The sequence below is a fragment of the Cyclopterus lumpus genome, chromosome 13 (assembly GCF_009769545.1).
Source record: "Cyclopterus lumpus isolate fCycLum1 chromosome 13, fCycLum1.pri, whole genome shotgun sequence".
NCBI lineage: Eukaryota > Metazoa > Chordata > Actinopteri > Perciformes > Cyclopteridae > Cyclopterus > Cyclopterus lumpus.
The window spans coordinates 14,734,920-14,761,111 of NC_046978.1; the positions used below are offsets into that span (position 1 = coordinate 14,734,920).

The 26,192-nt window shown below is 42.3% G+C and overlaps 2 protein-coding genes across 2 annotated transcripts; one reads left to right on the plus strand and one right to left on the minus strand.

Annotated features, from left to right (window-relative positions):
- Positions 1-246: 246 nt before the first annotated feature.
- On the plus strand, positions 247-5,713 carry LOC117741810 (transmembrane protease serine 2-like). The gene is made up of 12 exons (XM_034549037.1): positions 247-336; positions 1,300-1,441; positions 1,772-1,864; positions 1,959-2,063; positions 2,446-2,575; positions 2,669-2,779; positions 2,871-2,914; positions 3,245-3,407; positions 3,496-3,665; positions 4,026-4,124; positions 4,712-4,854; positions 5,522-5,713. Exons 1-12 carry the CDS (start codon positions 295-297, stop codon positions 5,711-5,713), a joined length of 1,434 nt encoding a protein of 477 aa, XP_034404928.1. The 5' UTR covers positions 247-294.
- A 1,168-nt stretch (positions 5,714-6,881) lies between these two features.
- Positions 6,882-18,555, minus strand: bace2 (beta-secretase 2). The gene is made up of 9 exons (XM_034549132.1): positions 17,953-18,555; positions 13,832-13,920; positions 13,054-13,270; positions 11,014-11,145; positions 10,260-10,394; positions 9,907-10,008; positions 9,393-9,542; positions 9,122-9,290; positions 6,882-8,024 (listed from the first exon to the last, which is right to left on the minus strand). The coding sequence occupies exons 1-9, from the start codon at positions 18,238-18,240 to the stop codon at positions 7,786-7,788; spliced, it is 1,521 nt and encodes a 506-aa protein (XP_034405023.1). The 5' UTR covers positions 18,241-18,555; the 3' UTR covers positions 6,882-7,785.
- Between the last annotated feature and the right edge of the window lie 7,637 nt (positions 18,556-26,192).

A 26,192-nucleotide genomic window follows, 5' to 3' on the forward strand; every position in this document is an offset into this window, starting at 1 on the left:
TTCCATTGGCACTCGCTCAGCAAGCTGACAGCTCAGCAGGAAACACTTGTGGGGTGTTTAGACGAGGCAGCCGTCCTTATTGTGCCTGTTGTGTGCTCGGGGGGGGGGGCTTTTAAACCGATGCCAGTGAAGAGCGGGGTGTGGCCACTCGCACGGTCATACAAGCGCTTTGTTTCATCACTGATGTGAGAACTCACAGAGGAGATATTGGATCAGAGAGCAGTGCTGTGAGGAACCTCCAATAACTCTCGGACTGGACACTGATATTGGCCAGATTAATTACATGCAAGTTTGATGATTGAAATATTTTGGTTCGACAGAATGGCCACGAACCTGGTAAGTTTTCATTTTATATGCATCAGTTTGAAGTAGATTAAGTCCATTTCATATTATAATAATGCCAGTAATGAAAATATAAGTTTATAAATGTGAGTAAATAAAATGAGTTTGTTTGGACTAAGGTCCTTGTCTCATCACGTGTGCTTTACTGACAGTACCTGGACTCAGGTCCTGACAGTACCTGGACTCAGGTCCTTGTTTCATCCCTTATGCTTTACTGACAGTACCTGGACTCAGGTCCTTGTTTCATCCCTTATGCTTTACTGACAGTACCTGGACTCAGGTCCTTGTTTCATCCCTTATGCTTTACTGACAGTACCTGGACTCAGGTCCTTGTTTCATCCCTTATGCTTTACTGACAGTACCTGGACTCAGGTCCTGACAGTACCTGGACTCAGGTCCTTGTCTCATCACGTGTACTTTACTGACAGTACCTGGACTCAGGTCCTGACAGTACCTGGACTCAGGTCCTTGTTTCATCACGTGTGCTTTACTGAGAGTACCTGGACTCAGGTCCTTGTTTCATCCCTTATGCTTTACTGACAGTACCTGGACTCAGGTCCTTGTTTCATCCCTTATGCTTTACTGACAGTACCTGGACTCAGGTCCTTGTTTCATCCCTTATGCTTTACTGACAGTACCTGGACTCAGGTCCTTGTCTCATCACGTGTGCTTTACTGACAGTACCTGGACTCAGGTCCTTGTCTCATCACGTGTGCTTTACTGACAGTACCTGGACTCAGGTCCTGACAGTACCTGGACTCAGGTCCTGACAGTACCTGGACTCAGGTCCTTGTTTCATCCCTTATGCTTTACTGACAGTACCTGGACTCAGGTCCTGACAGTACCTGGACTCAGGTCCTTGTTTCATCCCTTGTGCTTTACTGACAGTACCTGGACTCAGGTCCTGACAGTACCTGGACTCAGGTCCTTGTTTCATCACGTGTGCTTTACTGACAGTACCTGGACTCAGGTCCTTGTTTCATCCGAGACGACGGGGAGCAGAAACTTCCTCCACTCAGCCGATCGGATGTGAAGCCTCAGTATGTTCATCATGTGGCTACGAAACCTCCACCTGAAATCAACCACTCCAAACAGAGAAGTAGGCCGGTCTCCTGTTCAACACTGGTCAAGTGATTCTCAAATAGGATCACTGTGCAGAATTTGAAATGTTGTTTTGCAACCAAAATACAATGTATGATATTTTTTTAATTTGAATGTTTACAGTTTGTACCAAATGTCCAAAAATGTAAATAAACTGTCCAAACGTATGTTAGTGATACAGAAATACATGGGATCAACTGATAACTCATTATTGTCATTTTGAGGACAGCCATTGTCTTTTATAGGATACAATAATATGTTCTCATTATCCAACTATAACTGTGTGTGTGTGCGTGTGTTTGTGTGTGCGTGTGCGTGGTCCTGTCAGGTGTAAAACAGAGGTGTGTGAAGTTCACGGTGGCTGCTGTGATCTGCCTGCTGCTCCTCCTGCTGGTGGTGGGAGTCCTCCTCATTTATTACTGTGAGTGCAGGTTTTATCTCCCGCGGGCCACCGTACTTGCTCTTATGCCGTTACAGACTGTCTGTGAGTCGATTCTTGTCTGTCGTCGCCTCAGACTCCTCGTCCTGTGCCCCGTGTGGCGACGGGAGCTGTGTGTGGGAGTCCCAGTGGTGTGACGGGGCCAAAGACTGTCGTTCAGGCCAGGATGAAGCTGACTGTGGTAAACGAGCTCGTCCAGGGGACCCAAGTGCAGAAAAACACCTGGAAATCTGTTCACTCGCCTTCATATTTAGAAAACCAAGCTACACATCTTTTACAGCTAAAAGGAACACCGTGATACAGGCTTAGATTAAAGATGACATCTAAGAGCTGTGCCTGTCACTTTTAACATCCCATTAACACAGTGTCCTGTAGTGCCACATCATTTAAATTGGAGGCCATCATTGGTACTTTTATAAAAGGTGTCATATGGGAACTTTAAGAGACATTTTTTAAAGCATCAAACTTCTCCAACTCTACTCCAGACTCCAAAGAGAACATTGTGGTTAATGACCAGTTATCTGTTGTGTTACCTGAGTAACGGCCTCACTGTTTGTGCTCAGTGAGGCTGCATGGCTCCAGCTTCCTGCTCCAGATCTACTCGACTCAGAATAAGAACTGGAGGACTGTTTGTTCTCACGGCTGGACCGACCAGCAGGGGAGAGCGAGCTGCCAGCAGGTCGGCTTCAGCCGGTGAGACGCTCCTTCAGTCTTTTCTTCACTCCAGTCTGACATGTGAAGGATTTGTGTGTTTTTTAAAATATTTTCCGTTGTGTGGTTTGACAGCGGCACATATTTTAAATCAGGCCAACGGCAGACTGATTCAGATGATGGGTACTTGATAGCTAAGTCTGCCTTCAACCCTGAGGCATCCATCCTGCAACAGCTGGTGCTCAGGTGAGTGAACTGGTGGAGAGGAACCAGTGTAAAATGTGTTCATGCTGAATCAACATGGACCTCAAATGTCTGTTCTTTTTGCCATCTGTAGCAACACCTGTCCCAACAACAGTGCGGTGACTTTGCGTTGTACTGGTATGTTATTGCTATGAAGTGAAAGGAGTGGGTGGTACTGGTTCTGCATTTGAGTTGATTATTTGCTGCCGTTAAAGGTTTGGGATTTTCATATTATATACCTAAGATGTCTTCAGCTGTTTCAAGGTTTAAAATAATGATCTTCATTTAAGCTACTGTTATTTGTTTACATTTTAAATGCATGTATCGATACAAGTCTGTTGTCCAATTCAAAAAGGCCACACCATTGTACACATAACAAGAATATAATTAATTAATTATACGATTTTTTCACTTTCGGCTCACGGTCGCAGTGCAACGACGCCTCTCTAACAGCAGTTTTGCCCTCAGATTGTGGGAGTGGGGTGAACTCCAGCAGGGCCTCTGGGGGCCAGCTGGCCTCTCCAGGGGCCTGGCCGTGGCAGGTCAGCCTGCAGGTTGCGGGCTCCCACCGCTGTAGAGGAGCCGTCATCTCCCCCTACTGGATCGTCACTGCAGCACACTGTGTGGCCAGGTGAGGCCTTTTTTCATCACACTTCCTTTAATCAGCATGAGTGGCCCGATCCGGCTCGACTCTACTCTCTGCTGTGTGTCCCCTGCAGGGCCTCCAGCCCTGAAGACTGGGCCGTGTACGCCGGCATCGTGGATCCACTCGGCACTCTGAACCCGGCATACTCTGTGAGCCGCGTGAAAGCCCACGAAGGCTTTAACTGGGTCACTCGCAGGAATGACATTGCTCTTATGAGGCTCTCTAAACCTCTGGCCATCTCAGGTGTTTAAAGGCACATTTACATACACAACGATTAAAAAGGAATAAACGATGAATGATAAGTTTATTGAACTTCGACCTACAATAACAACACAGGGTTGTCTTTGTGTGGTCAGTTATTCTAGTTAGTGTAATAACAAGATAATACTCATCGTATATTTCTTATACAGCCTCAGCTGCCAGTTTATTAGGTACACCTAGCCAGTTTCAACAAAGAAGTGAACATTTTAACCTTCATGAAGGGAGGATTTATTGCAGGACTGCTGAATTAGACTGCATTAGTTTTAGCTCTGTGAACCCAATACATTTTCTTTTTGCAAAACAGCTGATAAATGATGACAGACATATTCTTTCCTTCGGTAGCCTCCAGTAATATCCGACCTGTGTGCCTCCCGAATGTTGGCGTAAGCATCGCTGCTCCTCAGAAGGGATGGATAACACGATTCAGTCGTGTAAATGGAGGTGAGACTGTTATGGTCACACGTGGTTATGTCTTGTGATTCAAGACATTTTAAAGATATTCGAAATTTAAACCAATTTACCAAAGTCATATTTTGACTTTAGAAGTGTGTAAAGATAATGTCTGTTGCATCGTCGACCACTGGATGGCACCAGAGACTGAAAATGTGTCACTCTGTGCTCAATGATAGTGATTCACATTTATGGAAGTAGTACTCTGACATTATACTTCAGTAAAAGTTACAACACTACATTGTATAAATACTCTGTGACAAGGACTGCATTCTGAATTTTTTAAGCATTCAAATATACTGAAAGTACCAAAAGTAAACAAGCTCATTCTGCGTGATGGTCCATTCCAGAATATATTATATTATTGGATTGTGCATATTGATGCATTTTGTGTACAGTACATCGCTTTAATGTCACAGCGTGTAAAGACAAAGATAGTTTGAATGAATTTTTAAAGTCTCATCTAATCTTAAAATATGTCTCTTTTTTATTTTTACATACAATGTATATACATATATGAACAAATACTTTAAATCACATTGAATGAAGGTCAAAGTGCATTCTTGTATTTTTGACAGACTCTGGCCCTGTACACCTGATGGAGGCTCAGGTCTCTCTCCTAAATGCCACATACTGCAACAGCTCCATCGCTCACGATGGCAGGATATCACAGGACATGTTATGCGCCAGAGAGACGGAGGCAGTAGCCAACGTGTGCCATGTAAGACAAGCCACACACGCAGAAACGCGACATGAATAAAATGTTTAATTTCTTTAAATAATGAGACAATGATACGCATTAAAATCTCACAATTTGTTTTGTTTTGTCGTAAGTACCAGACAGTTGCAGTGTGGCTGCCCCCAGGGTTAATAGTTCTACATATTAGTTGCAAATACATTCTTTAAATAGAGATGTAACCCTGGTTAGAACGATGAGAGTGCACCCAAGCAGCAGCAAACACTCGTTATGATGAGATATCTTCTGGTGCAAATTGAGCAGTTCCTTGACTTTAAAGATGCATTTTCATGCTCTTATGTAACTTGCTTTGAGGCCTAGTCCAACAAGACCTGCATTATGTTCTGTACGTGGTAAAAAGCTTTGACTTATAACAAACCACTCATACAGTCGAGTCAACAATGAATGTAAAGTTAGATCCCTGAGGTGGCAGCTGACCATGATATCATGTTTTATTTGTGGACCTTGGCGTTCCCTTGAAGGACCTTAAATGAGACTGCATGAAAAGCATTTATTGTGTTTAAATTTCACCAAAAGAGACGTTGAGATAATTGTAATGCTCTTGATCTTGAATGTGGGATTCTTGATAAGCGTTACATGGATCTTCCAGAGTGTGTAGTTCATAGAAATATCAATCCGTTCTGTTTCTCAGACAAACAGCGGCGGCCCTCTGGTGTCCCTGAAGGATGGAGTGTGGTGGCTCGTAGGGGACGGCATTTGGGGGGAACACTGCCCTGAGCAGAGCAAACCAGCTGTTTATGGCAACGTCACCTATTTTCTGGACTGGATCTACAACCAAATGAGGGTAAAAACAGTGAAAGATTGGACTTGTAAAGGCAGTTAAACAAAATCAGATTCTAATAGATGCAGAGGATTTCCGTGTACAGATCATTTGTAGTATTTTATATAATCTGCTTGGAAGACCGGATGCAATAAGAAGGTTTATTTGTTTGGAGTAATACTGCTCGACTCATGCTGGAGGACAGTGATAAAACCTACACGAGTTGTATTATTGCAGAGAGCAATTCATTTCAATTAGGGCTGTAAAAACCCACAATTATGAGAAGAAAAAAAAAAGTGTTACATTTTGATTTTCTTTACAGAAGCATCAAGATGACTGAGGATGACAAGACCAAAGATTAACTGAGATGTTTGTGTTAAAGTTTTGTATCAATATCTGTATCAGTTACATAATGTATTTTCTACATATTACCGTTCTGTGTTTTCATAATTTAAATTTACTGTTGATGCTCAAATTCACATAAGAAGCTCCAATGAACAATGTTTTCTTATTGTCTCATAACAGTTTGTGTTTATTATAATACATTTGTAGTTGAAGTCTTATTATATTCTTTGTAAATATGGTTGAAGTGTTTCATTTAATTAATAGTGATATTTAAGCCGGTCATATCTCGACATAAAACCAAAGGTCAAGCACAAATCACATGCAGCTGGATCATTTTCACAAAAACACACCCTTTCTTTATTTAAAAAAGATTTACATCTTTGATTTGGTCCAAAGTACGATTTTGGCACAGAAAGAAAATACACTTCAAAGATTCAAATGGTCAATTCTACGTTGAGGCAGACAGTGACACATTTGTGCAGCTTTAACACTGATATACTCCGTAACACAACGCTTGACAACTTTGTTGCCAACAAGTTGTTCAGCTTTTCAAGCAAGCCGACTCCACAGGTACCCAGAATGAACATGTGATTTAGTGTTTGTATAAAATATGCCTTATAAATATGTACCCTTGAATATCTAGTGTCTAAAAAGCAAACATTTGGAATAATCACATTCAAAGATAATTAAATATAAACTTGGGACATATATATATATATATATATATATATATATATATATATATAAAATTAGTAAGATTACATTATTACAACAAATTGCATAACAGATTGTGAAATATTGATTGACTTAAGAAACAAAGTGCATTTCAGCAGAGTAAGTCTCAAACTGATGATACTATATATATATATATATATATATATATATATTTTTTTTGTTTTTGTATTCGCAGTGAGCTGAGCTTAAAAAGGCACTCCGGCACTGTAAACGCGCGTAACCTCTTCCTATCATCAGTGATTGTTTGAGCAGCTTTTCCCCAGAACTTCAACATACACAGGCATCGATTTCACTTCGTAGAGGACTGGAGGTAAACGTCAAACTAGAACAAGGCACAAGAAACATTCCTTCACGGATTGGACTGGAAAGGGAAATCTTCAGAGGTCCCATCTAGACATGAATAATACAGTTTGCCTGGAAAGGAAATCAGTAGCGTTTATATTGTTAAAGAATGCGCCGATGGTTGTTGAGCGCCTCCTCCCCACCTGCTGTCCTTATCGTCAATAAGGAGAATTCCACCCTTAGCTATTGTGATACTGTCATACGTCAGTGTGCCGTTTAGTGTGCGTCTGGAGATGAAAGTGTTTTATACTTTGGTTCACCCCTCTGTCTGTATCTGTAGTTTCGGGTAGAGCAATACTAATAGTCGAGAAAAAGTAATTCATACCCATTACTAAAAACTGCTCTGTAGCGACATCACATTACTGACTTCCTACAGTCAGTGGAGAAATCGCATCGCTTCTCCTTCTACCACCAAGCTGAATGTCCCTGTGTCACACATGACATGATGGAGAATAAGCAATAGTCACCGTCAAACAAGAATTTGGAACCATAAATTCGTCACCGCCAGACGTTTTGAGGAAGAGTTTTTGGGGTGGATTCTCCTGTCAAGAGGTGGTTGATCTGTCTGTGTCTATCTCCACGGGCCAGGCCGTTGATTGCAGACTAGAATCAGTCAGACATTCGGAGGCGCGTGTCACTGTCACCCCTCTCAGCGGCGCTGTGGATGGGTTCTGCTGGCTGTTCGCCCCGTCCGCCCACCCGTCTCCCCTCAGTCACTTGATGCGGTGGCGGACCAGAGAGGACTCGTCGGTGATCTCCCCGGCGCGGTTTCTGCGGCACGGCAGGACCAGCAGGAGCAACAGGATGATGAGGACCATCACGCAGACCGCCATCAGGGCGTAGGAGATCACCCACATCAGAGGCTCCTTCGGCGGCCCGCCGGAGCAGTTGGCCGCCACGTCTGCTGCTGAGAACGGCCCTGCGATCTCTGAAAGAGCCTCTCCGTCGCTCACTGCGGAGAGATAGAAGACAGATCGTTGCATGTCTCACGTCTGACTGGCAAGTTAAAAGTTAAGTATAAATGTGCTGGAAAACTTACATTAATATTGATGTACCAGCTAAAAAAAAACTAAATGCACCGCTTGACCCTTAAAAAGCACTCACTTAAATATGTTAAAATAAATGCATCTCAAACATCTTCATACATATACTTTTTTAGAACTAAAGTGTTTAACCACTGCTGAATAAAAACTATACGTATGAGCTTATAGATGACATTTACTTGTGTCGTCCTCTTAAAACAGCAACAATTGTCTTAGACTGGCAGCATCATTAAAGTATTTCGAGGTTCATTCTTTAATACATGAGCAAGTCATCAATAGAAAATGATGAGACTAGCTCTTTGTCTACCCTACTGTCACAAGCCTCCATCCTTAAGCTTCAGCCGACATTGGCTAGAGCTGTTTGCCAAATATGGAACAATATGATCTTTGTACTTTAAGATGAGAGTTGGAAGCCCTGCTTCATATTTGCACAGAAATACAAGGAAGTGGTCCTGTTAAAAGTTGTAAACGTTGCTGTTTAGGTCATGGTGACCAGGATATTCTCTGGGTTTTGGTCAGTGAACCAGCACCGAATGTGAAAGAATACATCATACGTTACCGTTTGCTTTTCCATAAGTTAATAAAAGGCACGTTTCAGACTATGGTTTTTCATCTTTGTTAAAAGTGAAATGTCTTGAAGCACTATCATAAGCAACATTTTCTATAGATATATAGCATGTAGGTATGTGTGAGTGGTTGCTGACACTAACACTTGACAGTCAATATGATATCAAGTGTTTTGGTGATTTTAGAGCATATGTTGATAACGGAGTATGAACACAGCCGTGTTTGTACAAACTTCCGTCTCTACTGCTGAGAATAATTGAGTTTGGCACTTCCTTACACAAGCATACACTACAAATAGCATGCTGAGATGGGCCAAACACATTTTATCATTAGGCTGACAAAAATATAAATATCGGGATGACAACCTGAACCCATTTGTTGACTGTGATACGTTGGACACATTTTTCCGTCTTAGTCAAAGTCGTGTTTGTACCCTCACCTGCACAGCTGCTGAGTGCAAAGCCCAGTCTCCGCTGGGCTCGGTCGAACACCACGTAGAAGCCTTCCATCACAGTAGCGCCGATCACCAGGCCGGTAGCCGACGAAGACAATCCAAAACGGAAGCATTCCAACGTGCCGTCCACGTCTGTGATTGGCTGAATGTACATCTGCGACGTGACAGACACATTAAGAGATTAAAGAGGACCAATGAGCGCTTGTGTCTCTTTAGAAGCGATTACTTGTTTTCTGGTTTATGTTTATCCAGGTACCTGAGGCAGGATGGTTATGCGGAAGGACTGGCTGGTGTTTGTGGCCCTTAGGTAGATGGACAGCTTGGGAAAAAACCTCCAGGGGGTCTCTCCCTTCATCCAGCATGCAAGCTTGCTGCCATCCCAGAACCCAGAAGAAAAGGTCTGTATCTGAACCAAAGACAAACAAAGAGAAATAGACAAAGGGAGACGAACGCTCAGAATCAGAAGGTCAGTACAGCACCAAAACATTTTTTTGTGTCTCTCTCATTGTCCCACTCTGGATTAATCTGCAAGGATGTGGGTTCATTAATTGAAAATGTTGCTTCCAGGTTCAAATGAACCTTGAGTACTGTTGATGTAGAAAAAATGTAGAACGAGGAAAGAAAAACAAAAAGCATATTTTTATAGCAGAAAAGCTCCCGATCATTCCTCTCAAAGCCACAATGTCCTTGAGCGGTGAGTGTGTGCTATCCTCCCCTGCATCGCTCTGACAACATGTTTCATCACCGTCTGCGGAGAGACGGCAGCTTACCAGAGAGCTGCGCGTGATGGCTTCTACCACCGCATTGAAGACGTTGACAGGAAGACGCAGCAGCGTGGTCCCACTGTCAACTATAGCTTTATCCATGTTATACTGAAAGAAAGGGAGAAAGAGTGACGTGCAGTAGTCAACAGGCTTCTAAGGAGGACCTTGAGCAAAACCAAAGAATGTAAAACGAGGACGCTCTTGAGTATATTCCCCTGCAGTACTGCGACTCAAATCAAGTTTCATTTCCTTGCTGTGACCTTGATACAATCAGCTCAGAATTTCCGATTAAAAAAAAAAAGTAGGTTATCAACTTATTGCTTTTCTGCTTCAAATGTAAGACATAGTTTTGTGTATACCTCTCTGCAGTCCAGTTCCAGATTCTGGTTGCCGACCTCCAGCTTCAAAACCTCCACTTGGTAGTACCATTCCTCTACTATAGGAGTGTACCACACTGACCCCCGATACAGAGTTGGTTCAGCCCCTCCCATGATCTAAGGAAGGAAAATAAATACTTCTTCAATCATGTATGGGTCATAACAACAACAACACAGTGATGCCTCCACAATTTGGCCACACACACACACACACACACACACACACACACACACACACACACACACACACACACACACACACACACACACACACACACACACACACACACACACACACACACACACACACACACACACACACACACACACACACACACACACACACACACACACACACACACACACACACACACACACACACACACACACACACACACACACACACACACACACACACACAGTTTGCATTAGTAGGTCACATGATGGAGATGCAGTGAGCGAGGCACCGAGGCCGTTTGTATAACAGCAACAGACCTGCTCTCAGCAGGATGCTATTTTAGCTTAATTAGCTCCACTCCAACTAGACTGGACCTCCAGTGGAGAAACCACATTGACGAGGAGGATATCAGCTATTATGTCCGATGCACTCATGAGACACTAACTGTATTACAAAAACACCCATTTAGAGGCGTGTTATTTAATTAAAAAAAAGGTCAGAAGACTGCAGAGATTAAAAGGTGTCTTTGATCACTCTCGGCCCCTCCCGACTACTCACAAGGCTGCCGACAAGGGGGTCCACTGTGCTGCTGGCTGAAGTGCCAGCACCACACATCTGGAGGGAAAAGATGTCGGGAATTCCCAGCTGTTGCACCAAAGAGTTGAAGAAGGGCTCCACAGACGAGTCAGGCTAATTGAGAGACAGGAGATGTGTAATCATCAACACAAGAGTATACAGACAGACTTACATGTACTGTGCATTAAGTATGGACGGCTAGCAAAATAAATTATTAAAGTTAAAAAACAAAAGAATGAAAGTTTTTTTATTGTGAAATAAAGAAATACTTTCTTTTTTGGGACATCCAAACACGATTACATGGGGAAAAAGAAATAACAGCAAAGACGTTTAACAAAAATGTACAAGGATAGGTATGCTACTATAACTGCTACTTAAAAGGATCACAAATAAAAAAGGACATGACCATAACCCTTTGGTCAGGCTGTGATTGAACACAATACTTTGGTGTACGAGTGTATCCGTAAGAATGCGTGCGAGGACTTGTGAATGAGACAGGGGCGTGTGTGCCCCTTGACTAAAGGATGTTCTCTTTCTTCCGTCTTCTTCTGATGTCACGCATGACAAACAGCCCTCAAGCACGTTGAACGTGAACACTCAGGAGATGGCAGCAGCACAAAGTGGTCAGTGTGAGCCTATCTGCCCCTCAATCACTGGCATGTAATACCAACGGTGGGCACAGAATGAAAGGATACCATTAATGTCACCCCCGTCCCATCAACACTATATTATAGCATTAAAGAAAGCAGACGATGGGGCGAAGCGCCTTGGTTCTGTGCCTGTGTTAAACTTCACACATACTGTATGGCAGTATGAAAGTGAAAGGCGGGCCTCCCGAGGAAGGCTCCCAACAGTTTCTGTGGAGGCTCAGTGAATAGGAGTGAACAAATATTACTTTGGTTATCAAACGAGGATCACATAGAAGAGCCTAGATTGTGGTTAAAGAGATGGTTCAGAGATACAGTGCTTCTGGGGGTAGTTTTTTTTCATCTGAGGGGAGGCCCACAGTCTCAGACTCAGAGAATGTGCTTCTTGTATGTCTAATGAGGAGGCCAGATAATCATATGTAGTTTTTATCCAATTAAATTAATCTTCAAAAATCACTATGACAAGTAATTTACTGATCTGTTACAACAGAGTTGTTTTATTATTATGCAAAAGCATCAGTCTTGCTGCTGAAAATAAATCACGAACATGAAATGTTTCTGTTCGCAGATAAGATCTCAAAGTCGTTCGATGCTGTGAAAGACATGTACAACAGCAGGAAGTCACTGCTTGATTAACTTGATGGTTTTTTTTTTTGCTATCATCTTATTAAGTTCAAATAAAAGTTATAGGATACATTTACTGTTAATATGCACTGATTCTAGTTCTTTGCATCAAAGAATGGGAAACCTACCTCTATATACAAATATATTTCTCAATGATCGAGACACAAACTCAGACCTCGAAAAAAAAAACAGTCATAACAGTTAACAGTTGTATGCCTCCTCCAACCAGTCCAGTTGCAGTTAATATCTATTTCTGTCCACACCTTGACCATTATTACAGAGGAGTACAGAGGGCCGATAAAGAGCTTCATCACATGGTGCAACTGCAATCACCTGAAGCTCAATATCAGCTAAACCAATGAGCTTGTGGTGGAATACCAGAGGAACAGGATATGTCCTGTCTTGGTTGTCATCCAGGGGGAAGAAGTAAAGAGGGTGGACTCATGCAAGTACCATTTCTCTACCGCATTCAATACAGTCTCGATTCAGGAAACTTTTTTTTTTGCTGTAGTTCGCACTGTTAGTGCTGTTAGCACTGTAAGCTCTTTATTTAGCGCCTTTGAGATGCAACACAGAGTCCAATATGGAGACTATGTAATGTTTATTTTGTTTGGCATTGTTTTTATATGTGATATATCGTTTGTCAATTTTTCGGAGAAAGTGTAAAAAAAAGTTTAAAAAGCATTAAAAAGCATAACACTGAACTAACATTCAAAGTAGGATTTGAACTTTAAGAGCATCTATCTCTCACCCTTGCCAGCATGGGATAGGCCAGTCCCAGGATGCCCTGCCAGTTGACCCCAGGGAGGAAGAAGCCCTCAGATGACAGGATGGCAGCTATGTTGATGGTGATAGTCCCATTTGGGCCTTTGGGAATGGAGACACGGTCAGTGCCCAGTTCACCTTCCCAGTTGCCCTGAGTGTACCTGACAGCCACAGTCTGGCCAGATGACTGGTAGGTACTGGAGCTAAACACAGGGTAAGAAGGCACATAGTGTGAATAGTTAGCAAGCTAAATGTGTGGTAACACAGGTCTAGGACTGTAATAAAGGGGCTATCTCAAGACATACATTACATAGCAGAGATCATGAAATTCATTAATATTGGTATGGTGTTTCCGAGAGTTTGTGTATCGGATCACATGTACAGATCATTTGGCAGCGGACCATTAAATAAAAATTCAGTAAAATGACAACCCTGTGCATGCACAGTGCATTCCTCCATTACATGTGCATCACACACTACTGCACTGTCTGGGCCAAAGCACTGCATGCATTCATGCACGTATTTTTTATTACTACATTTCCGTCAACCAGCAGTGGCCTAAGCAAAGTACACAGTTTATAACTTCACCAACGAGTCATTCTTTTTTATAAATTAGGTATTAACTTGAAACCCTAAGTTTGCACACCCAAATTCAATACAGCCTGAGCGGATAATCGCTATATTTACAATCTATTCTCATTATTTCTAACATGAATATTCATGACATGTTTTTCAATATCTCACACAGTGTCCACGCTACTCACAGCGCAGTGTCGAAGAAGTGAGTAATATATTGGTGTGGAGCTGCAGCCACGGCGAAGTTACTACTTCCCGTATCCACCAGGATGTTTACCTGAAATACACAAAGGAGAGTTTATTGGAACAACCATTGCTGATGTCTGCTTCATGACCACCACGCCCTGCCTCAGAGCTCCTGAGTCACAGGGCAAAAGTAAGAGCTGTAACGCAGTAGAACACACTGGTGAGAAGACTTTAAGAAGACTTTTGAAATGCCACTAAGACATTAAAGATTCGGTTTGTACAAATAAGAGTAATTAGAGGAGGAAAAAGCAGAGGACGTGGAGGGAAAACAGCAACAACAACAACAATATAGTAAATAAAAACACAAACATGATGAGGAAATTAATCTGGAAATAGTGAAGACTATAATATGGACAAAAAAAAGACAAAAAAAGTAAGACAACGAATTGTTTTGATTTCTGTGAACGAGGTTTCAGGCCTATTTGAAAGATTGAGATTTTGGACTTTATAAAGACATTCTTTAAAATCAACAGAATGCCTCTTGTCACATATGTGTTATGAATGGGAAATTAAAGCAACGCAAACTGTGTTTTGTTTTGATGCGGCACAGACAGTCAACGTTTTGGTCAGTGTTTCGTTGCAGGCTAAAGGGAAGAGTGTACTTTACTGCTGTATTTTATTAGATCATTTGTAAACATCCTTATGGGACTGGGCATACATCAGAAATGTCATACTAACTTGGATAAGGTACAACAACAAAAAACCCTGACTGCAGTATCGCCAATTCATAAAGATTCCAGTGTCACACAAACTGCAGAAATTACTATGCATCTCTAATGTAATTGCTCCCTGAGACAAACATGACTGCCTCTAGCTACTGACATGAATGGATGACCTATGCGGCCATCCTGGTGTGTGTGTGTGTGTGTGTGTGTGTGTGTGTGTGTGTGTGTGTGTGTGTGTGTGTGTGTGTGTGTGTGTGTGTGTGTGTGTGTGTGTGTGTGTGTGTGGTCAGACCAGCGAACAGCGGTTGAGATAATGTTGTCTTGCAGGCATCAAGTCAACGAGCAGGAACTAATTAGCCCGCAGACTTCTGTCACCTCCACTACTGAGCAGTGGCCACATTAACACTCACAAGCAAGCATTTCTCACTGGGACGGCGTCATAAAGCTAATGCCCCATGGCCACCTGATGACTCAACAACAAAGAGGTCTATACACTAGCTTTTCAATGATGTCACATGACACAGTCAATAGAAATATATGATGAGAAAGGGGGTTAATTCGGCATGCAGGAGAAGAGGTAATTTGACACGCCTACCCCTTATTTTAGAAAGACCAGAACATCAGGAAGTAGTTTATCTTAGATATGTAAGTGTTTGACAGGGAAGGAACAAGGAATTATAACGATTGCGTGTAGAAATCCACTTCCTCAAGCTTAGTTCCTCGAGCCTATCACACCTAAACCATGTCTAACTGGAGCATGATCATTATTATACCACACTATTTCCTCAGACACTAAAAGTATTTGAACTTAGCTATTTTAGCCAACGTCCCTCTGTCATGGTCACTTGTGCATGAAGTCATTATAAAACAATTGGGAGGGGGGGTAATTATCAAGAATGTGTTATCGACCGTTTCAGTCGGGCACCGGAAGCCCTAGTTGGCCCGTCCGTGGGAGTCAGGCTTATCAGTTCCTCCTCATTGGACAGGCTCTGGTCCCATCAGTGTGACTGTGCCATCGAAAACCCCCACACAAGGCCTGAACCGGCCAAACAGGCCAGATTGGAAAACACTGAAACCTCGTGGTGAGGGGGGAGAGAGAGAAGCAGGGGCATTTCCTTATCCCCCCACACCACGTATCTTTTCTGGTCACACTATCCTCCCTTAGCTCGGCTGCTGAGCCTCAGGCGAAGCTTTACCCCCGCTGCTGCGGCAGCCTGCAGTTGAGCGCTCGCTGTCTAATTGGCAGTGGCTCCATGGCGGCAATGTGCATCTGCTACCTGTTTGTACCAATTAGCAGATGTGAGGCTCTCCATCCGACACCCGAGCCTGGCTGTGCCGCACGCTAACAGATGCAGCAATTAGTGGCTCATTTGAAGAGTGCCTAATTTAACACCGCAGCCCTGTAATCACATCGTCATTTAGTTGGAATAATATTGAGAGCATAACTCAATAGTAATGAGTTACGGGACATTTTGGCACTGCATAACCAATCTCAACAAAACGTGAATTGAGCTCTGCAGGCAGGAAAAATAAATACACACAAGGCACATGAGTATAAAGGCCGCAACAGATGTTTTCATCAGTAAAAACATGAAGCATTCACATCAATGTTCACTTCTTCTTGAGCTTCCTCGGGCTGTGCAGAGAGAAAGTCACCCGACACAAGGTCCCCAATAGACCTTTGTCACAGCTTTATTTTTGTCACGTCATGGCAGGAAACACACAGGCGTAACTGACATGGTTTCAGGGTCCCGGCATTGCGTTTGCAGGCTCACTGGAATTGTTTACTGGGACACTTAATGGAACTGAGCCATTGTTAGTGTTTAATAGTTGCACCTGTGCTTATTCCTGATGTGGCAAAGCTCCATTAGAAGTCACCAGGTGAGGCGCCCCTGACGCTGTTCCTTGAAACAGTAATCAAAGATGCCTTCATATAGGGAAGTTTATATTTGTGTTTATAAATAACTAAAAACGTAACTTCTATTAGCTATAGACTCGTACACGTCTCGTGACAAAACACTGACAGGATCTTAAAAGAACTGTCGAGAGTCAGCACCATCATCCTCAACGCAGATAAATAATACAATATGTTAATAATGTTGTTGAGTAAGAAGAGGAGACACAACGAATACACTTTTGTCATGATCAAGAAATTTAATTAATTATTTACTCCCACATGGATTAATACTTTTGATTCATTTTATCTCCTGGTTATTAATTATGAAATAGTCAAATGATAAATGTTCTAAATCTTTCGTTTAGTTATCGGTTGACTGTTGATTCCTGATAAGGAAACACACCTGTGCTTGGTTAAAGGGTGTGTATAGTTCAGTGTATTAGTTGCTCTCTATGCAGTTTGATGATAAAGGAGTAACAACAATTCTTTGAATAAATCATAGTCTGAGAGTTTCCTCCTTTGAGCTTTTAAAACAGGGGGCGTTCGACTCAAACAACATATACCATTAAGTATATTTTTCAAAGTACATCTGTGGACTGGTTGTAAACTTTTGTGGAAACTCTACTCTTACGAGTACTGCGAGTACTGTACCCTGAGAGGTTGACACAGAGCAGTGACACGGCAGCTAGCACTGATAAGCCTGTGTGAGCCTGAGGATCTGAGCTGTGCCACCCAAGAGTCTTAACATCTCTGATCTGTTTAACTTGAGAGGCCCAGGAACAACAGGTCAAGTCACTGATGAGATAATTCACCTTTCGGATTAAGCTCCATTTCAAACACATCTTCTTACAACACAATGGCAAGGCATAGCTTTAAACCTACAACACCCTAATGCCGTCATGCATTTTTAATAGTGCACTTCCGGGACCATTTAGACCCCCTTAATCATTAATATGATCTCATTAGGCACTTTACATAACAACCTGGCATTTCACAGGCCTATTTCAGTGCAACCAAAAGAAGATAAGTAGAACATATACCTGGAGGGCTAGTGCTGTTTTATACAACTGTGGAGCTGCTCTTTGCTCCCTTGGAGCCTCATAATCCCCATCAGCTGCTTGGTAAGAAAGAGAGGTCCTCACAGGCTGCATCATGTGAGTGCATGTGAGTGGGGCTTTAGTCTACCTTCAGACCCAAAGGCTGGGAAGACTTGAGGCAGTTAATGCACTCCACACCCATGCGTGGGGTGCATTAGCGTGTCTGAATATATTAGAGTGTCTGAATATAAACACGCGACTTTTTGTAAACACAAATAAACAAACAAACAAAAAGAAAAGTAGAGAAAAGAAAAGAAAAGGGAAAGAAAGGGGTATCTCGGTTTCATGCAGGTCAAAAACCTTAAATAGTCTTAATAAAAAATGGAAGAAAAACAAAACACATGTGCAAATAATACAGGTGGCAAACAAAAACAACGAAAAGCAACAGTGTTTGTGATCATTACCTTTTGACCAGGAGTACCAAGTAACATTTCTATGTAGTAGCCTCTTCCATAGTCCCCTTGCAGGTTGTTGACCATGTCCAGAAAGTTCACGGTCCCGGTCGGATCAGAGGCCAGAGACAGGCCGTTTTCATCAGACGTTAACGGGACGCGTCGGGTCAAATCGACGGCCGACGATATATTGTATCTTCCTGCGTACATTTTGAGCGGTATAGCGAAGTAACACTTCGACACGCCGAAGTAAAAACTAAAAACAAATGCCCAAGTCGAAACAGAAGCGGTGTGTGCCATTGCGGAGTTACTTAGTTTGAATGATAACGGGTGGGAGGGGGGAGGAGGGCCGGGGGGTGGTGGAAGTCTGGAGAAAGTCTCAGGCTCCTCGCTCAAAGTTTGCTCCTTAAGTTTTCAGTTCGGCCACCACGGAAACGCCTCTGCCGCGACAACGGACATCACGGAAACGCCGTCAATAGAGAGTCACATACGCGGACATGGTAGAACTTGTGTTACGGACACAATGACGACTGTCTGACCGCTGGCTGTCGGTTCTTCCCCCCCCCGGCTCCCGAGATGTTTCGCTACAATGTAACCTGATGGTCGGAGAGAACTGCATCAAGCTCGCCGAAAATATGAAACAACGGCTTCCGGTTGTATAAAGCTTTCAAATTAAAGTAAACCTGAGCGGTTATTGGGTTTTTTTTCAGTGTAAAAAAAAACAGTAAAGTGTTTTAAAAAAAAAAAAAGGCATATGAGTCACATGCGTCATGATTAAAGGGAAGAACATACTCAAATCACAGACTATACCAGGAAAAAGTATGAGCATAAATGTGTTGTGGCGCTTGCTTCGTATTATTCAAGGTGTGGTTCGTCAACACTTTGCATTTTATCTAGTTAGTATGCGTCTTTTTTATTGTTTCATTTATTTTAATTTGTTGGTATTGTATTGTGAAAACCTTTATTTTTAATGCAAAATGGCCTAACCGTTTGTCTTATTGTTACAGCCTTGACGCGGCTGTTTTCAACACTTCCTGGGTGCTGGAAAAGATTGTAACCAACCAGGGGAGTTGAACAACTACCCACTATAACTTGAATTGACCTGAACTCTCCGGACAGGTAACGGTTACCAACATTAGACATTGTTCCACACATGTTTGCTTCGCTTAATGTGTCCCCATTTACGACGAGAATCCAATTTTCCATCCTTTGCACTGGTGTCGTCTTGTTATGGCGCTCAAGCTCTTTTAATGTGGCCAGTCACAGAAAAGTAAATCTCCTCACAAGTCATGACATCTTTAAAGTTCAATTGAAATGTGACTAATTAAAAACAGTCCTGTGTGTAATCTCTTACAATACAGGTGTTAATGCTCCCAAGGCAATTCATATGTCAACTTGTGCAATTTTTTTTATAAATGGGTTGTTTTTTTTTCTTTTCTTGATTATTATTATTTTTTTTATATATATAGACAACCGATGTATTTTTTTCCCAGCTTTGAGAGTATAAACCACACTGAGATTTCAGTATGCTCAGTAGTGTACATTTATTAACATAAGGCCATTAGGATGATATTCACAGTTTGTATTTGGAGTTATACAATAAATCTGTTAAAGCCCATTCAGTCACATTGCATTTAAATTAGATTTTTGCTTTATTCATACCCATGGGGAAATTTCTTGAAGCAGCAGCAAAACATTTTTTACAAATATACAATACAATAAAATAAAATAGCAGGGCATATTACATTTAAGAATTTAAATAATAAAGGAAATGAAAATGTAAAAAAATGAAAGTGTATACAGTGTATCTGAAGTGTATTATAGGCTATTCCTTTAAAGTCTCTACATGCTCAGATAACTGCTCACAAAGGCTCATGTTGATGACATGCATAGTTATATTATTCAAATAAGCGTGATGCAGTGTTTTAAAGCCCCCATTTACTCCCATAGCATGCCCAACTTGGCCAATGCACGAAGATCAATTAGTTTACATCCGATTAAGTTGCCAAAAATAATGCCAACAGCCGTCACAAGCATTTCCTCCGACTACTTCCGTTCCACTACAATATGGGGAATAATACCAGCTCTTGTATATATATTATGGGTATTTCCTGCATTTGATTTTCCAAATTATTTTTTCCTCAGTCTTTGCATGCTTTCAACCAGGACACTCTCATTTACCGCATTGACAGTGCAGAGAGAGAGGAAACAGATCCCAGTGGTGAGGCAAGATCAATGTCACAAGCCTCCTCCATGCTGCCTGTTTCACACAGAGACAACCACTGTCTCACTCTGAATTCCTCATGAGTCCACAGTTACGCTGTCACATGTTCACTCCATCTCTCTCTCTGTTTCCCTCTTTCATTGAAGTAAATCACTATAGTTACAACAACCTGAATAATATGGGGCAAGACTGTGACCACAAAACATCTTCTTTCCGGTGTATTGGTTGTCATGCACTTGGTCTTGTGAATGACCTATTTAAGCACAATCCTTCTTTCTTGCACCCTGTGACACTGAGACACTTCCTTCGCCTGAGAGTATAACAACAGCGGGAAGCAGGAATGCATATGTTACTTGTCTGTTACTATCCATGAAACACAGTGAATCCAGTGGTTGATCATGTGTGTTACACCTCCTTGGGTTAGCAGGTTTCTTAAATTATTCTGCCTCACAACCTATTTTTCAGGGACCAATACAATCTATATCAATCCGCAATTATAGGCCTCTGAAGTCGTGGACATTTGTTTTTGTTTTGAGTGCACACAAATCTACGAATCTATCATAAATAGTGATAGATGTCATACAAATAAAATGGTAATACAAATGAGTCAAGCATTAATCAGATAGATCAAGACGAAGTTAAAGCTTTGGATTTGTGATGATGATAATCTTTCATGGAACAGTGTTATAGCGAATTGTCCATGACATTTGAAAATAAAGTTCACAATTGCTCCAGCACAACTTTCATTTACTTTTTTTTGTTAGTTATGTTTAAAAAAAAAAGAAAAGAAAGTGCCTGTTTTGCATCTGTTGATTCAGTATTTCTAATGTGTTCATTAAGCTTTCCTCGTGCAGTTCCACCGCTGGCCACAACAAGGCACTCCACACCATTCCTGTGCTTCTAATCCAATCTAAGGGTGCTGTGGCATCTTCTGTATGTGAGCAAATCAGCCAGTTTAGGAGAGCCGGTGTTCCTTCATTTGGCAGTGCAAAGCTCCTTTACTGGGACAGAGGTACTTAATCTTCACAGCTCTGATCATTACAGCTGATGAGAGCTCTCCACATTCTCTCATGCACCCACCTTTGTCTGAACAGCACACACACATCTCCACCTAATAACAAATATAGGCTGTTGATTTGTGGTCACTTATTGTTACAAATAATTTAGTTTTTACTAATGCAATTTCTGTATTTGTTTTATTATTATTATGCCTGTGTTTTATCTTTTATAATTTATATATTTATTCAATGTCTTATATATTTGTTGAATGTTGTAAATTGTTTTAAATCAGTAATGTATTTTTACCTTGTTGCTGCTGAACTGAACTGACCGAGTCGCCAACTTAATTTTGTTGTATCTTTTTACAATGACAATAAGCATCCTTCTCCTTCTTAACACAATATCACACCCTAAAATATTTAACTGTAAAAAAAAAAGTAAAAGACTCATGGCATGTTCAAATGTCTTATATTGTCTATACAGTCCTACAATCAAAGATATTCAATAAACAACCAGAAAAGACAGAAGAAATGTGAGTAGCTGAAACTAAGGACTAAAGTTGTGTTATGATAAATTACTTGTGAATAATAGATTGATAGACAATCAATCACCGATTGTTTGGCAAGCAACTAATCATGTCAGCATTACTGCAAATGCGTTATTATGGCATAAAGTGAGTGAATCTGGGATTTGAGTTACAAAGGGTACATCATGCAATCAACAATCAGCAGGAAAACGGTTAAGCTGCAGGACAAATTACCAAAAATGCTAATAGCTAAATACTAAAAAAAATGCATGACAAATTATATAACTGTTTATTTTTCAGTTGAAGCCACTCAAACAAACTCGACAGCTACAATGTAAGTCAAACAAAATCCACCCAAAATCCCCCCAGCAAGAAACCTAAAATTATTTATTTGATTCGTACAAAAACAAAGTTTAAAGTGGTTTTGTTTACAATTGTATAAAACCAGGTTAGCAGTTAGCCCTTTTAAATTCTTGATGCTAAGCTAACCAACCAACCCTATATGCAAAGCTAAGCTAATCATCTACCCTATATTTACTGTGCAGATATGAGACATAACATGCTATATTACGCTAACCAACTGTGTGTAGCCTTATATTTACTCAACATATATTATTGTCACGAACTCTCGGCAAGAAAGTAAACGAGTATTTGCATTTACATTTTCGGAAAGTTCAATCAAACATTAGCTATGATTACCTTTGAAACCGTACATTATGAATTCTTGCCTGCTTGGTGAACCCCGGCGCACTGTGTTTCATAGCGTCACAGAGAGCTTTGATAAGCAGCCCCACAGACAGCCCCAATCACTGTAAGTCCATAATGCTGATCAGAGATTTGTTGAATCTGTTAGCGTTTCCCCGCGATATTGGACGCAGTGTAATTACAGCGCAGGCATGACAGAGCTGGATGAGCTGCAAATAGGGATTACAGAGGGGCAGGTCATTATGGGCTTGCCGGCCACATGTGTTCCGAGGCAAATCTCATTTTGATATCCAGTCTAGCATGCTGTTGTATTAGCAGAGTGGCCGGGGTCAATTAGCTTTAACGCGGTACATTCAAATATTTAACTTGATATAATGTGGCTTGCTCTATTAATTCATTTAGACTGAAGTGAAAAGATGATTTTTCGTATATTCCGTATTCTAAAGAAGATCTCCTGTTTATTATTTGTCTGTTTTCTGTATTTCCTCTCACTGCATAGCAGGGATTGACATAAAGTTATCCCGTTCTTCATAACAAGTTACTTCACCGTATCTCCCTCTGCCAGAACTGTCTACCTCCTAACAAGGTGTACATATTCACAGCTGCTACTGCAGGAGAGCAGCCCAAATGAGGAGAGCCTGAATAAGATGAGAGGGACGCTCCAGACAACAGGTGCGTGGGTACGCCACTGCTCACTCCCTGGTACCTGCATGTTTCCAGCCATATAAAAGACAGCTGGTTTTGATTTATTTTGTGTGTGTTTTTTTTTTTTAGATCAATTACTTGTAACTGTATGGCAACTCTCACTGCTTAGACAGGCGGGAGTATGACTAAGGATGGCTCATGCAAGTCTCGCAGGCTTTTCACAGTTACTCTCCCCCCCTCCCCCCGTGGTGGTAGCATTGCATCTCTGCAGTGTATCTGTATCTGTTTGTTCATTCATAGGAAAAGCATTAGTGACACGGAGATGAGTCATAGAGGCTAGTGTCTAGTCAGGCCGCAGTGGGAGTCAGGAACCCTGCCACCCCTTCTGCTCCTCGCCTCAAGGCACTACTCATAGCCTCACCAGTCTCCTGGTTACTCTAACGCTTACATACACGAACATATGCCGTCTGTGTTTGTTCAAATACCACAGATCCCACCTGATGCGTCGGGTGCCACAGAGCAGATGTAGCCGTAGTAGTGGGGCCGGAGAGTGGTGGCGGGCTTCGGCCGATCCACATTATTGAGATGCTGTTTGTCAACGTAGTTAGGTCACGCTGTACTGGGATTGGTTTAAAGCAGCCGCTGGGATAATTATCTGCATCTGATGTCATGACTTATAACCTCTCGCAGGTGAGACTGTTTCTTTGGTTAGAAATAACAAACATATTAGCTACAGATGTTTTTACTTTGGTGTAGAAATTGGTTTTAGATTTTGCCAAAAGAGATAACATGAAATAACCCATTTTGATGGTTTAGAGTCAGTTTCATGCGCAACACAAAATGACTTCCTAGTTCTGGTACTTGGTTTCCAAAACAGAGTTGAATAAACAAGATACAAGCAGTTTACTAATCTTTGATTCTACTCTGCGGTGGAAATCCGGACATATTATGGCCTGCCAGTGTTAATTCTAGAGCAGATGGAGCAGATGAGTGTGTGTATACAGTACGTGTCGCACTCCCCCTGTGACTCTCAGGGGTTATATCAGGTGCAACACCTGGAGTTTGTTTCCTCATTAGGATGGGCATCTCCAAGGTGATAGTCAATTAGAAAAGCTGAACCTGGCTCTAAGGACTCATGAGTGGATAGAGATCAGATACATATCATCTCTCACAAGCAAATAGCTTTCACAAATGCAGCAACATTTGGGATGCTCATTGCAGAGGTAAGCCGACCGTATTTCTGTCGTTTTCTCATACAAATAACCACATTTTCTCACACTCTGCAATTTTTCTTTGCTCCCGCAGCAGGCAGAGCAAAGATTCCACTCTGAAGTAATATCCTCATGAAGGCTGGTGTGCCAGCTCACCTTGCGGTGTGGTGTTGAGTCTCCTTTGCGCTTGACTGTGTCCCTCTGTTCTTACAGCTATCTATCAGTTTCATAGTATGCAATCTGCATCCTTCCAGCCTCCCACTACCTACCCACTACTGCTGTATCTGTTGTGTTCTCCGTGCACCTACTGTGAGTGTACACAAGCACGTTGTGTTTTTGCACAAGGCTAAAATGCCCCCCCCCGTAATAAAAGAGAGGGGCATGGAGGGTGCTTACCCCATGGATAGACGCTACTCAAAAGAGGGGGAGATAAGGGCTGTGAGGGTTGTGGGAAGGACTGAAGGAAGGCAGGGAGGGGTTTGAAGGCAGGGTGGGATTTGAAGGAACGCGCAGGGGGGGGCTTCTTCATACATTTTTATGACCACATTGATAAGGTCAGTAGTGTGCCATCGTTACTAGGCAACACTGCGCCCCTGAGTTGGATTGAGTTGTGAAGCTGAGAAGTCAGATATTCTTATTACAACAGCCTCACTTCGGGTCTGCTGTGTACATTTGATAACAAGCAGCCTGTCTCTGTGCGCCATTCTGAGAGTCAAGGCTGAAAGGATGCTTTAACTAGACGCTTAACTGAGCCACTGGAATAATTAGGAGGCCATTGATTGGGTTAATACATTGTTACAGCCATGTTGTGATATACCGATAGACGTGCCTGTTCAGATACGTGATGATGGTAATAGTGATGAAAAATGACGGCGGGGTGTTTGATTATATATTTTTAATGATTCCGTTCATGTGGGGATACACTAGACTGTGGGTGTATTGATTTTTCCAGTTTTCAAGCAGAGAGTGGAGGAGATGGAGACCAGGCGCATATGCAGCTAGAGTACAAATCACCAAAACCCACCCTATTCTCTCCCTCCTTTTGCTTGCACTCGCCACCTTCACTCCCTATACCCTTTCGCCGCTCCTTTCTCTATCCCCTCTTCTCCATCACTCTCTCAGCTCTCCATCCTCACTTCCGTATTTCTGCCACTCTCCAGCCTTTCATTACGCTCCCTGCCCCCCTCCTTCTTTCGCTCGCTCCCCTGCCTCTCCCCCTCTCTCCTCCCATTTCTGTCCCCTTCAGCGTCCTAGTTTAGCACGTCAAGGTTGGCTACAGATATGCTCCTCTGTGCCTTGGGGCTAACCAATGGGAAACTGGCTGGGGTTGCTGTAGCAGGCAAGGATGTTGGTATTGGGAATTTAGAGGGAGATGGAAAAGGTTACTCTAGTATATGTACTGTGGTCCATTCTGCAGAGAGGAACTGAAGTCTTATAGGTAAAAATACATCCATCCATCCATCCATTTTCAATACCGCTTATCCTCATTAGGGTCGCGGGGGCGCTGGAGCCTATCCCAGCTGACATAGGGCGAAGGCAGGGGACACCCTGGACAGACCGCCAGTCCATCGAGGGTAAAAATACAGTATTCAGGAAATGTGGGGCTGTATTACAGAAATGTCTCGTCTCTGAAATCCTGTTATATCTGTTCATGGTCATTTTAGTTAGAGTCTAAATTAGAAATTTGGCTACCAGCACCCACAATAAAAGTTTGAACTAAGAAGCACGTTTGTCTTTTCCTTCTTTCTCCTTCTCCAGCAGCCTTTCCGTGTGCTCGCTGCAGATTGGTCCACAGCACCCTCTACAGTGTTAGAGACAGAAGGACGGGAGCTCGGCATGCGCCATTGGACCTGGCTGTGTCTGAAGCTATAGTCCTGGCTCCTGGGTCCTGACTCCTTGCCCCTGCTTCCTGCATCCAGCCCCTGGACCTGGCCTCCTTCCC

What these genes read in the sequence shown, in the direction of transcription:
- LOC117741810 (XM_034549037.1), top strand. Translation starts at nt 295, where the DNA reads ATGATTGAAATATTTTGGTTCGACAGAATGGCCACGAACCTG. An exon ending in CAACCACTCCAAACAGAGAA is followed by an intron (nt 1,442 to 1,771) that starts GTAGGCCGGTCT and finishes TGGTCCTGTCAG; the next exon opens with GTGTAAAACAGAGGTGTGTG. An exon ending in AGTCCTCCTCATTTATTACT is followed by an intron (nt 1,865 to 1,958) that starts GTGAGTGCAGGT and finishes TCGTCGCCTCAG; the next exon opens with ACTCCTCGTCCTGTGCCCCG.
- bace2 (XM_034549132.1), bottom strand. Translation starts at nt 18,240, where the DNA reads ATGGCACACACCGCTTCTGTTTCGACTTGGGCATTTGTTTTTAGTTTT. An exon ending in GCATAACCATCCTGCCTCAG is followed by an intron (nt 9,291 to 9,392) that starts GTACCTGGATAA and finishes GTCACGTCGCAG; the next exon opens with ATGTACATTCAGCCAATCAC. An exon ending in TGCACTCAGCAGCTGTGCAG is followed by an intron (nt 8,025 to 9,121) that starts GTGAGGGTACAA and finishes ATCTCTCCGCAG; the next exon opens with TGAGCGACGGAGAGGCTCTT.